The sequence below is a fragment of the Montipora foliosa genome, chromosome 13 (assembly GCF_036669935.1).
Source record: "Montipora foliosa isolate CH-2021 chromosome 13, ASM3666993v2, whole genome shotgun sequence".
Lineage (NCBI taxonomy): Eukaryota > Metazoa > Cnidaria > Anthozoa > Scleractinia > Acroporidae > Montipora > Montipora foliosa.
Window position 1 is genome coordinate 22,402,089 of NC_090881.1, and position 12,500 is coordinate 22,414,588.

The following is a 12,500-nucleotide window of genomic DNA, read 5'->3' on the forward strand; positions in this document are numbered from 1 at the left end:
ATTTGGGGGTGAAATGTTCCATGTAAAAAAAAATTAATTCAATTTAAAACCGCCGCAAATTTAGCTTTTTTCTCAAACCGGAAGTCAGTTTGTTTACACATGCGCAGTTGATCTGAAAACGAGCGCGAGGAAGGGCGAGGAAAAACCTTTGATGGAAACAACAGTTTGTGCGGTGACCTTTGCTTGTGAGTGGGTTTTCTTGTCAGCTCATGATATGATGATGTCAGTTACCGGAAGTAACATTTCACTTCCTTAGCAACGCGCGAAAAATCCGTCTGTGGGCCCTTAACAGTTTTGTCTTGACAAGCATATCTTTAAGCGCTTTTTCTTTTGTGTAAGAGATCACGGGAGATTCCTTGAATATCTCTTTGAGATTAGGCTGGTTTTGAATTAAAATGCCATTTGTCCAATGGAATGTTCTTTAAGCCTTTCAAAGCAGGTTGAAATTGCGTGACAAAAGGTACAATTTTCTTGCGCGCTTGTTCGATATCAAAGTATCGTAGGGCATTTGGCCGTGCGAAGACTGGGTTCCATAGTAACAAACCTTCTTTTCGAAGATGTTCCTTCTTCCAATCTGTTTTGAGGTTTGTACCAATAATTAATTTATTTCTTTCAACAGAAAAATAAGTGACAGCAAAGAAATGTAACGTTGTTATTTTTTAATCTTTTAAAAAATACAACCACACTTTTGAATTTTCGGAACATGTTTCGATGTTTCAAACATCATCTTCAGCCATAGTGAGTGTAACATTAAAATTTTGACAAGATAATTCGTATATATATATAACTATCAATACAATGATTCTTTGTAGATTAAATGTTCGTTACAAGTACGTAAAATTCAAACGAACCAACAATATTATAGAGAACACAACTGACATAATGGTAAAAGTTTAAAAGTGTAATGCTAAACTGACATGATCAACTTGTTTGTTGAGTTCGGGTTTCAACCGCTCAGTATGGAAGCTCTCCTTGATTTTGAGTTGATAGAAAGAAGTAGCATTATCATTATTACGTTGGTGAAACCAACAGGCATTTCTACACATGTGTAAATGAGCACCTTTTCTGGGACAAAAATTCTCATATTTTCAAGCATCTTAGTTTTTCTAAAAATTGTCACGATAATTGTGATGTTTCTTGCTTCAAAATTATTGATAATGCTACTTCTTTCTATCAACTCAAAATCAAGGAGAGCTTCCATATTGAGCAGTTGAAACCCGAACTCAACAAACAAGTTGATCATGTCAGTTTGCTGAAAAGAGCAAACACCATCCCGTCAGCGAATAAAGGAAGGTGAGAAGAAACACAACGAGTCAAAGCCGTTCTGTGAGATAAGAATTATCCCTTGTCTTTTCTTCAAAACTCCGAGAGGGCGTTAACCAAACAACCCACCAAGAACAACTTCCAAGTTTTATATGTACAGGGCATTTCCAAGAAAATAGATCGCATTTTGAAACAACAAAATGTCAAAGTAGCTTACACACCACAACTAACCATCAACGGCCTTTTTCCACGTCCCAAAGGGCTAGGTAATTCTGACTGCCAGAAATCAGGCATATTGTACAAAATCAATTGCACACCGTGTAATTTTGTGTATTATGGCCAAACAGAAAGATCATTAAAGACCCAAATTGCGGAGCACAAATAGGCAGTGGCAGTTTTTGACCAAAACTCCGAAGTTGCAAGCCATGTCCACAATTTCAGCCACAACATGAATTTTGAAAATGTCAAGGTCGTTGGTTTCGAAGCCAATTACGACAAGCGACTTTTCCTTGAAGCACTGGCACTTTGGACCCGAACGCTGGGAACGATCATATCATACTTCCAGAAGCCTACAAAGGCATTGCACAAGCATAAATTATATTGTCGTGCACGCAGATAGAGTTGAACAGTAATGTGCTATGATTTTGATCTTCCATCAACCCCAGCATTATGTCCACACTAGTGGAAACTGAGCTTCACAAGTGATGCTAATTTTTCTTACAGTTAATGAAACCAACAGTTTAAAAGATGGCAAGTGCTGCACCATCATTTTCATCCACTAAGGAGACAACAAACTATGCACGGTTGTGTCGTCTTCTAGTGGATGTGGGAACTCAGGCACTTAGAGACACCTTTGACAGGATACATCCCCCTAACCGTCTGCATGGCATTTTGGCAAGTACATCACCAGCTCATCCTACATTGCAGTCTCTGCGAAAAAGGAAGATTTTAAATGTTACCCAGTGGGGAAAGCTGTACCCAACTATCCCATCATCAGTCTCATCAGCTAGCTTTGACATTACGCTTCTGATGGTACTGCTGAGGAACATATGCGGCTTGGGTGCCCCTGCCAGCACTGGAAGCTGGGACATCCTCCCTCCTGCTTCTGATAACAGCATTGAAGCCAACATAGCAAGAATCAAATATTACAGAAACAATGTCTACGGTCACGCTACCCAGGCATCCATTGACGAGCCAACATTCCATGCATTATGGCTTGACATCAGCAACGCATTGTTAGCACTTGGATCTGCGGCAAGTTATACATCTGCAATTAGCCGACTGAAGACTGAGTGCATGAATCCTGATTTTGAAGAGCATTATCGTGAGTTGCTGAAAGAGTGGAAGAAAGGTGATGATAGTACCAAGGACAATTTTGAACGACTTGAAGGTACACTATCTTAAATTATTAATAATTATTGTTGTTCATTGATAGATTCAACCACATTTAAGATTTTGACACTTTCTATTTCCTGTGCACCTGTTGCTTTTGTTCCTTGAAAAGAGGAAGGAGCGCTATAATGTTGCAATAAGTAATAATAATAATAATAATAATAATAATAATAATAATAATACTGTCGCAATAGTATCAAGTATGATAAATACTGTAGGAAACAGACAACTTTTTTAAAAGACATGTTTCGGCATGCTTATGCCATCATCAGTTTAATGAGTTAGGAACTCATTAAACTGATGATGGCATAAGCATGCTGAAACATGTCTTTTAAAAGAGTTGTATGTTTCCTACAATAATAATCATAATGGTGAAATTGAGCGAGACTTACCTGTAAGTTCAAGTTTGATTGAGATTCTATCACATGACCACAGGAGGCATATGAGATCACATGAGATAGCACAGCGCATGCGTCAGGTCATTTTTCAAAACTGCAGGGTGTGTGTCAGAAAACCACATGCTGGGAGGTGGCAACTCTGCCCCCATAAGGGAGGGTATAAGGGGGGGGGGGCATGTGATCTCCTAATGCCTCCTGTGGTCATGTAATAGAATCTCAATCAAACTTGAACTTACAGGTAAGTCTCATTTAATTTTACCACTCTATCACATGACCAGAGGCATGGAGATCCCATGAGACTTTAAAGCACTGACACAGCCACTACACAGGACATAATGTAAAAGTTGGTTTAATCAGAGCTTTTCCATCAAGTAATTCACTCAAAGTGAGGAGGAAAACTAGGGTGTAACTGTCAGCTAGCACAGGTGCTAAGGTAAATTTATCTCAGGTATTACAGGACAGAATAGGGAGCTTAAACACGCGCGTTTTTGAGAGGCGGACGGCAACCGGAAGAGAAAGTTTTGCTTGCCAGGGCAGTGGTGTCTCCCAGATTTTTATACTAATCATCTCTAATGGGGAAAAGATCTTAGTGATTTAAATGTGATTGTGTGTAAACAAATTAAAAGGAAAAACAGCTCACTTCCGGTTGCCGTCCACCTCTCAAAAATGTGGGTGCTTAAGCTCTCTAATGTTCAATGAGTAACCCCAATATAAGTGTGCATACATACATGTAAATTTCAACAAATAAAGTTATCTCCCTGGATCACAGTTCAAGAAATGCCAGTTAGGGCTATTAACACAAAATAGCATGAGCCATGTTAACGTATATAATCCAGATCAAGCACATCCAAATAAAGCATTGCCACTAAACTGTGCAACATCAGTGGTTATTCATTATGTTATTTAAGACTAACAAACTTCATCCCTTGCAGAATGTTACATTTTTAAAAAACGGTGGCAGCAATTTGCCGCACAAATCATGTGCAGTGCTGTGGCTCAGGGGTCGAACTTTCTTGGTGAGCTTGTTTGCTTTGGAAATACCTTTGGTCAGTTTTGACAGGTCACCGAACATAATATTCTGATGAGGCAGACACTGGATGCACTACACTAGGCAACATAATCCCTGGTCTTTCTTCATTGCTAGTCAGCGAGTGTTGTTAGTATCGTGAAAACACTGCAGGGCCAAAGCAATGGCATCTGTGAGAAAGGTGTTAACCTCTTGGTCTGGGGCTTTTCCCAATTGCTGCTGGAACACTCAATCTGTTGCTTTGATAGTCGCCACCAGCGAGGCTGCTAAAGCATTCTGCATTTTTTGTGACTGAAAGAGCTGCTGTTAAGGCCTGTGACTGCCTCTCTGATGTGTCTTGTTCTGCCTGCTTAGTGAGTTTCGGCATACTGTTTGTTTCTCAAATGGCGCAAAATATAGTCAACTTTGTTGGGTGACTAACACTGGTGTTAACGGGGCAAGTCGGTTGGCACTTGAGTCTGGGTTTTGTGAGTCAACTGCGTTCACTCTCCACATATGTTTTTAGAAGAATCTGGTAGTATTCTTTGGTTTCCTTGATTGTGACTGTTGAAAAATAACCTTTTTAGATTGACGTGAATTTGTGCAATGATCTGACGAAAGCACTGTGCTATCTCATGGCATCTCCATTCCTCCAGTCATGTGATAGAATAATAATAATAGTAATAGTAATCTAATGCTTCTGTGGCACGCGAATCATTGGAAGATGCTCTCGCACACTTAACAATACAAATCTAACATGTTTAGTTTACAATAAATACGATATAAATAAAGCGTGAATTTCATAAAGTAACAATTATAGCAATAAAATTATACTAATGAAAATTACAATATTGATCAGTACCAGATCATAATGTATTAAAGTTCATATGCCTTTTGGAGTAGGACTTTTGAGAAGTCTTTTAAAAGATTGTACACTATTAGCACAGCGGACTGCATTAGGTAACTTAGTCCATAATGCTGGCGCAGCCTTGGTAAAACTACAGTCACCAAGTGTGTGTAGAGTTTTTGTTGTGGGTGGTTGCGATAAAAATTCAGTTGACAATCTTAGATATCTAGATACAGTCTTGTGGGTAATAAGTCTGCTGAGATAATTTATGCTGGTGCAAGTCCATGGATAACTTTGTAGGTAATATGTAGGATCTTAAACTCAACGCTGAATTTGATAAGTAGCCTGAGTGGAATCTTAAAATTGGTGAAATGTGATCAAAACAACTTACAATGTATTTTACAAAGAAGCCTGGTGGCAGTGTTTTTAACTTGCTGGAGTGTCTGCAGTTCCCTGGCAGGTAGGCCGTAAAGAGTACTTAAACTCAGAAATTTCCTGATTCATCTGATACATGTAAATTATTATGTACATGTACATGAAAGAAAGCAGATTTGCATGTCTTGTTAATTTGAGTATCCATTTTGAGTTGGTTATCCAGCCAAGATCTTAAAATAACTAGAACTAAAGTGACCAATGTGAACGTCATACACAGTGCAAAATGAGAAAGCAAAACAACGCCACTCACCCATTTCATTTCCTTCATTCAGTCAGATTTTAAAACTTCCTGTTTCTTGCTATTCATTTGGTCATTGGTCATTTGATCAGCGCATAGATAATCCAGATCAAGCAAATCCAAATAAAGCATTGCCACTAAACTTCATCCCTTGCAGAATGTTGCATTTTTAAAAAACGGTGGCCACAATTTGCCGTACAAATCGACCTTGCGTTTCCTTTAGTATTTGTTTCGACTGGTACATCACCGTGTCCGCCATGATCAAACCGGCTACTCACAACGCCCTTTTCATATTCAGTACTGCTTTGTAATAATTATTGTTACAACTATTGTAACGACGAAGTATCGCGATGATTAAGACACCTGTTTACTTTATTGTGTAAATCTCAAGAAGTACATCGCGCACATTGTGACGTCATAATTACATAATTTATGACACTCCCCCGAGCCGATTAGATAAGATACACTGTATAGTAGGGAATGATTAGCAAGGGATAAATGTTTAAGAGAAGTATCGAATTGAATCTGATATCTTTCATGTCAAGTATTCATTTCCGATTGTTCCCGGATTCTATGAATTGCCTTCTGAGCGGCAAGTCGTTCTGGGGGACGTTGTTTCTCAGCTATAGCTTCTTTGTCTTCCTTTTCAATACGTTGTGCATTGTTCTCGCTCGACACTTTCAATGGATAAAGCTTCTCTCTAAGTAATAGTTCACTACCAGAACTTAGATCGCGTTCTATTGGGATCAACCGTTTCTGCCGCAACCGGTTTCGGTTGAAGCGGTTGAGGTTTCCCAATAGAACACTTTTTCAACCGTTTTCGGTTGAAACGCGATAACTTCTGGGAATAGTTATTACCAGACTTCTCAGCGTTGACAAGTTGAGGCCCGAAAGCAACACAGCAGGAGAACGCGGCCAACTTTAAATGGCCAGCGTAAATGACAGCGGTTGCTGCCAATGCTTTTTCAACCGTTTCAACCTAGTTTGATGACGGTTGAAAAAGTTGATCAACGAAACCAACCGAAAACGGTTTTTTCCCAATAGAACACGAAAAAACCCAACCAACCCAACCAACTAAAAACGGTTGATCCCAATAGAACATGACCTTATTCTTAAAGATACAGATCTGTTACAATTTAGGTGTTTTCCATTTTCTTGCAAAGAGGACAAGAAGGGCAGTGACTCTGATTACACGTATTAGAGTGCTGTATTTCTTTAAGTCAATGATGTTCAGTATGTTAGGATTTTCTTCAATATCTGCGATCATTGTAACTGCCGTTTGTGGGCTCTCGTACTCTGCATGGATTGATGTTCCGGGTTGTGGTGGCCATGTGTCTTCTGGCTCTCTCAGCCATGGAGGTCCTTGAAACCATAGCTGTTTCCTGTTGTTGAACATTTTGGTATCAAGTCCCCGAGTTATCAAGTCGGCTGGATTCATCGATGTTGGGCAAAATTTCTATGTGTTCGATGTTGTTATTTCTTTTATCTTGTGGACTCCCGTACGAACAAATTGTGGCAATTGTTTAGTAGACGACATCCAAGATAACACTATTTGGGAATCACTCCAGTATATGACTTCGCATTTGGTTTTTGTGAGCTGAAGTGTCTTGGTTAGATATTCAGATAATTGCGCTCCTAAGAGTGCTGCTAGCAGTTCCAGCCATGGAAGGGTCTGTTTTGATGGGTGCAACTCTGGTTTTAGCTATTGCGAACGCAGTGTATATTTCAGCTCCTGACATTCCTCTTAGGTAAGCTACTGCTCCGTTAGCTAGTTGGCTGCTGTCGCAGAAGATATGAAGTTGTTTTTTAGAAATGCTTGTGAGGAAGGATGGTCTGGGTATTTCAATTGACCTCAAAATTAATTGCTGATATCGCTGATCCAGTTTAGCCATTGGTCCTTATATAAGCGTAAATGTTTTGATTCATCCAGTGGAAGAATAATTAACTCGAGTAGATTTAACAACAATTTTACAAGCAAGCTTTTTAGCTATAGTGGCACTTATGTCCACGTTATGTGGACGATACTTTTGAGATTTTTATCGACAGCTGCACTAAAGCTATCCCAGAATGTGAACCATTCAAGTGGATCTCCTCCAAAGGGTTTGATGTTTATCTTGGGTAAATTGACATGCATTCGAGGCGTTGGTGCTTGTTTGAAACTACTATGATGAAACTGACTCACCGGTGTTTCTTGTTTACTCTTGAGAAATTGTTTAATTTTGAATTGCCAGTCCAATATATGGTCTTGAAACATCAGAGCTGATTCTGTGTCTTTTAGAAAGTCTTCCTCTGCCTCCAAAGACATCACAATTTTAGCATCCATCTGCGCTATTTCCCCAGCTCTTCGTGTGAGTCTGTCCAGGGGTGCCTCCAATTCAGCGTGATCTGAACTCTTTGAAGTTATGAGTTTTTCTGCCTTTTTAAAATCTTGTGTACAGCGTCCTTTGTAGGCTGCTCGGATCGATTTCATTTTGTTTATATCCTCTCTCATCCTGGTCCGGCACCAATGTTACAACTATTGTAACGACGAATTATCACGATGATTAAGACACCTGGCCCTGGCCCTAGGGGCCCGGTTGTTCAAAAGCCGGTTAACGCTAACCCCAGATTAAAAATTAACTGAGGACTTTATTTCTCTACTCCTAAATACTGTTCAATGCTGATATTTTGCAAAACTTTACTTTAGAAGAAGTCAATACTCAAAAACAAAAATAAGCAAAAGAAAGTTTCACCAAAAAGTTAAAAACATGAAACAAAAGTTCACGCTAATCCTGGATTAAGTTAATCGGCTTTCGAACAACCAGGCCCTGTTTTCTTTATTGTGTAAATCTCAAGAAGTACATCGCGCACATTGTGACGTCATAATTACATAATGTATGACAGTAATTTCCCTGCTTCAACATCAATTTATTGCCTTATGCAAAATTTGAAGCTGCGCCAATTGTAAACAGCGCTTCCTTTACCTGGGCCCTGTACACGCATACAACTATTCCTAATTTTTGCTGCTGCAGTGAGTGAGCCTGAAGCAAACGAACGAGGCAGCTGTCTAATCGGACGAAGAACACATTTTTCTTGAAAGGCAGGGGATTGTGGTCAAAGGTGCAAGGAATTGTGGTTATGTGCTAATGCAGAAATGAAGATGTGCTGTAAGATCTTGTTATACAGAAGATGCTAGCAGAGGTCTCTTTTCTTTTGTTCTCTCTGAGCTGACGCAATGCAAAAAGAGAAGGGACCTCTGCTAGCAGGGAATTAAAACAGAAGCTTGCAGCTTGCCCTGGTTTTAGTCTGCTAGTTAATTTTCACTTCTTTGATGCTTCTTTTTTCCATTTTGTAAACTTCATCGCAGCTTCGTGAAATACAAATAGGAAAAGCTGCCAGGCTGAACTACAGTGATGAATGGTCAAGATTCTGTTAAATATGAGTATTCTGATTAAAAAAATAGGCATATGGTGTCTACCAAAGGAACTCACATGTTGTATACATGTAGCATGATGGTCTCCCATCCAGACACCAACCCTGCCCAACAGGAATTATTTACCTTCTTTCATTACCTCAGAAACAACGCATAGTTATTTTTACCACAACTTACCTTTTCAAATCAAACATATTGCACTTATGATTTGGAGTCTACTCGAGGGCAAAGTATATAGTTTCAATCAGCCACATGAATAATAGTACTTGGTGCTTATTAAAATCATCTCAAGCAGTACATACTCTCATCCTCAAACTACCATTTTCTTTCTCTTCTTGAGTGGGGACCAGATGGGAGTCCAGTTTGGGGATCCACGTTTTGTACTGTCCCTGCTCAAGACGTATTAAAATCTCTCTTCAATTCCACACACGAACCATCATTAAATTACCGCAAACATAAGTGAACATCTCCCTTCCCCTCAGTAGCATTTCTACTATTTAGCTAAACTAGTCAAGATAATAAATGATTTTGCTTCGTTTTTTAAATCTTAGTTGGAAAGAAAAGGAAACTTTGTTTGGCTGTTCCGGAAGACTGTTATGGCATGCCCCCACAGCTCAGTGTCAAGCCCCCAAAACTGAATGATCTTCCAAACACCACCAAGCCCTGGAAATGTGCTGACCTGCCGATTGACGTTTTGCTGCTGACTGTGGAGGATTGTGAGTTCTTGAGTTGTTTCTCATTTCTGGATCAACCTTTCAAAAGTTACAACATAGAAGTTGGCCCGATCTATTTTGGATACACTGGTAATGCTGGTGACCAAAAGAAGCTTAAAGTTGCATTAATGAAATGTTCCAAAGGTGCAGCAGTCCCAGGGGGATCATTAACAGCAGTAAAGAATGCCGTCAGGGCCTTGAGGCCCAAGGCTGTGTTTTCAGTGGGAACTTGCAGTGGTTTAAGCTCAGATAAAATCAAACTAGGAGATGTAGTTGTATCTTCCAAGTTAACAACACCAGCTGGATTCAAAACTCCTGTGAGTCGACATCTTGGCAGTCTTGTTAGGCATGCACATTGTGGATGGATCGCTCCTTTGGAAAATCGAGATGAATTGGAAGTCAAAGTACACTGTGATAGTGATATTTTGAGCCAAACACAGGCAGTGAAGTGTGGATGGGATGACCTTCATTTTCAATATCCAGAAGCAATTGCTGTTGAGACAGAAGGGGAAGGTAATATGCGTAGTTTTAACGATGAATGGTAATAAACCCTTAACTAATTTGTATTAGACAAATCTGAGAAAATCCTAAAGTTATTAAATTCTGTTACTTCATTTTTTTGTCAATGAAACTTTAAGCTTTCCAAGGAAATACTAAGCTAAGCAATGTGTTTGCTGAACTTTTTTTTCATGTAAGAAAGGTGTATAAAAGACTTGTAACCAAGATTATTTTAGGGCATCAATAAGACGGCTTCCATTGAAATCGATTATCTCCAAGGTTGATTTAGGTTCATTTCACTGTGTTGGGGTAATCAAGACATAATACTGTGTTGGTAGAATGGAAGAAATTGTCACTTTGTCTGAGGAACATTTGAATCTAAAAAACTTGGTTGTTGTAACATATGAGGAGAATAGAATGGCTGTGAAGTGCAAGTTAATTGTCACAACTATCTTTTAAAAAACTTAAAGCCAGAAAGAATAATAGTCAACTTGAAGCTGCTGTTTCAATGATTGACTTGGAGATGTGAATCAACAGAGTGTTGCTTGAAGACCTTTCCCTAAAAATTTCCTTCATCCTTATCTTCAGGTGTTTTTGCTGCAGCCTATGATGAAAAAGTTGAGTGGGTGGTAGTAAAAGGTGTAGCAAGTTTTGTTAATCAAACCCAGCTGTCACGAAGTGAGTGGATGTCTTTTGCAAGCACCATGGCAGCCTCTGTTGTGGCAAATATGCTCAATGATCCTGTTGTTTTCCAAGAATGGCCGCACTGTGACCAAGGTAAACTTCATCATTGGAAAATCTGGCTGTTTAATTAATGCATTTGTACATTAATTGTGTAACTACCAATAATAATAATGATTGTGTTAAAGATGAAACAACAACAATGATATTCAATGTAAGGAGTAATGTAGACTCAGAAAAATATCCGAGTCCCAGATGGGATTTGAACCCACGACCCTCCGTGATCTAGTCGGATGCTCTAACCACTGAGCTACTGGAGACTCTATGGTGAGCAAGGGTCAATTTGTGGGTCTTGACTGGAACCGCATCGCGCGGCTACACAGCCAAGTCAGGGCGCGTCGAAAGTGCTGTCCGATAGCCCGGGGCTAGTGGAATGACTTGTCGGGCTAGCGTTTTCTTATCGTAGCTTGCCCGACGGGCAAGCACCGTTGCTTTCTCTTTTCTGGTGATAAATTGAGCTTTTATACCAAAAAGTGTGTCGCAGAAAGCTCCTGAGAGAAAAGGATAACGTTATGAGGCCAAATGAACGTAGCGTGACAACGTTTTGCGCCGCATTGTAGTTGCGTCCGTAAATAACGTCATGACTTTTTCTGCTTACATAAGCGACCGAAATATATTTTTTGAAATGACAATATTTGCCGACTTACAGCGTGCAGTGCAAGATAATAAGTCTAATTAAATTCCAGCCAAGTCACGGTGCAGTGGATTTTCTCGGAAATTTAGGTGCGTTTCGTTGGGAAAATCCAAACCGGATTCTTGTTTCTAGGCCCACTAAAATTAAAAAAACAAGAAAAAACTCGCTTGAAGAAAAGCTAGGCTGGTGCCGTTATCATCCGATAAAAAAAATGAAAACAAAAACACGCAACTCGAGTAATTTAAAACATGATGTTTTCTCGCTTCTGGAAGAGTTTGTCAGCTTGACGAGCTTTGAAGAGAATTTATTCCATCGAATGTCGACTTCAGATTACTTCAGATTACAGTGGTAGTAAAATTTAATTGACCGATCGCAACGTTCATGGCATTCACAAAAATAACTGTGTTGTGATTTCCGTAGCCTGTGTACAGCCGCCCACTCTCCGCAGAAAAAAAAGAATCGGAGTGGAGCGTCTGTGATTTACCGTTGACAGGAGCCCATTACCGTCAAAATGTAGTAGTTCTAAAAATAGAAAGATACGGGACAGGGTAGACTCAAGGGTACAATACAGATGGAAGCTCCGGGTAATGGGCTCCTGCCGTTGATAATTGTGTTCAATACCACGTGATTTTTCCTGGAATGTGTGGAAAATGATTTGATTAGTTATTACCCATCGATCATTACATCATTGAAACAACGAGTTTTGCTTGACTTTTATTTTTATTTCTCTACATCAACACCGTGAGAACCACCGTGACAATTTTTTCTTGTGCAATTTGCGCACGGTAAAAAAATACGAATTGAAATATTTTTGAAAGAGGTTTTTCTTTTAAAGCACGAGCGGAATTGTTATCTATGGAGTGTAAAGTGGAAATCGATTCTACGTACATTTGTAGGAATTGTTGTCAGCGCTAAAGAAACCA

At 39.5% G+C, this 12,500-nt stretch overlaps 1 protein-coding gene and 1 non-coding gene across 4 annotated transcripts in view; one reads left to right on the plus strand and one right to left on the minus strand.

The window, feature by feature from the left end:
• The window catches only part of LOC137982103 (NLR family CARD domain-containing protein 4-like), a 29,593-nt gene that overhangs the window by 2,871 nt on the left and 14,222 nt on the right, over positions 1-12,500 (plus strand). For 2 of the 3 annotated variants that reach the window (XM_068829150.1, XM_068829151.1), the window contains exons 3-5: positions 1,987-2,653; positions 9,543-10,217; positions 10,791-10,979. In XM_068829150.1, coding sequence (XP_068685251.1) covers positions 2,011-2,653; positions 9,543-10,217; positions 10,791-10,979 — 1,507 coding nt within the window. In that variant the 5' untranslated portion in view covers positions 1,987-2,010. The remainder of the gene's footprint in view (positions 1-1,986; positions 2,654-9,542; positions 10,218-10,790; positions 10,980-12,500) is intronic. The other variant, XM_068829152.1, reaches the window with a different exon arrangement.
• On the minus strand, positions 11,131-11,204 carry Trnas-aga (transfer RNA serine (anticodon AGA)). Its single transcript has one exon. It is a non-coding gene; the product is annotated as a tRNA-Ser (tRNA).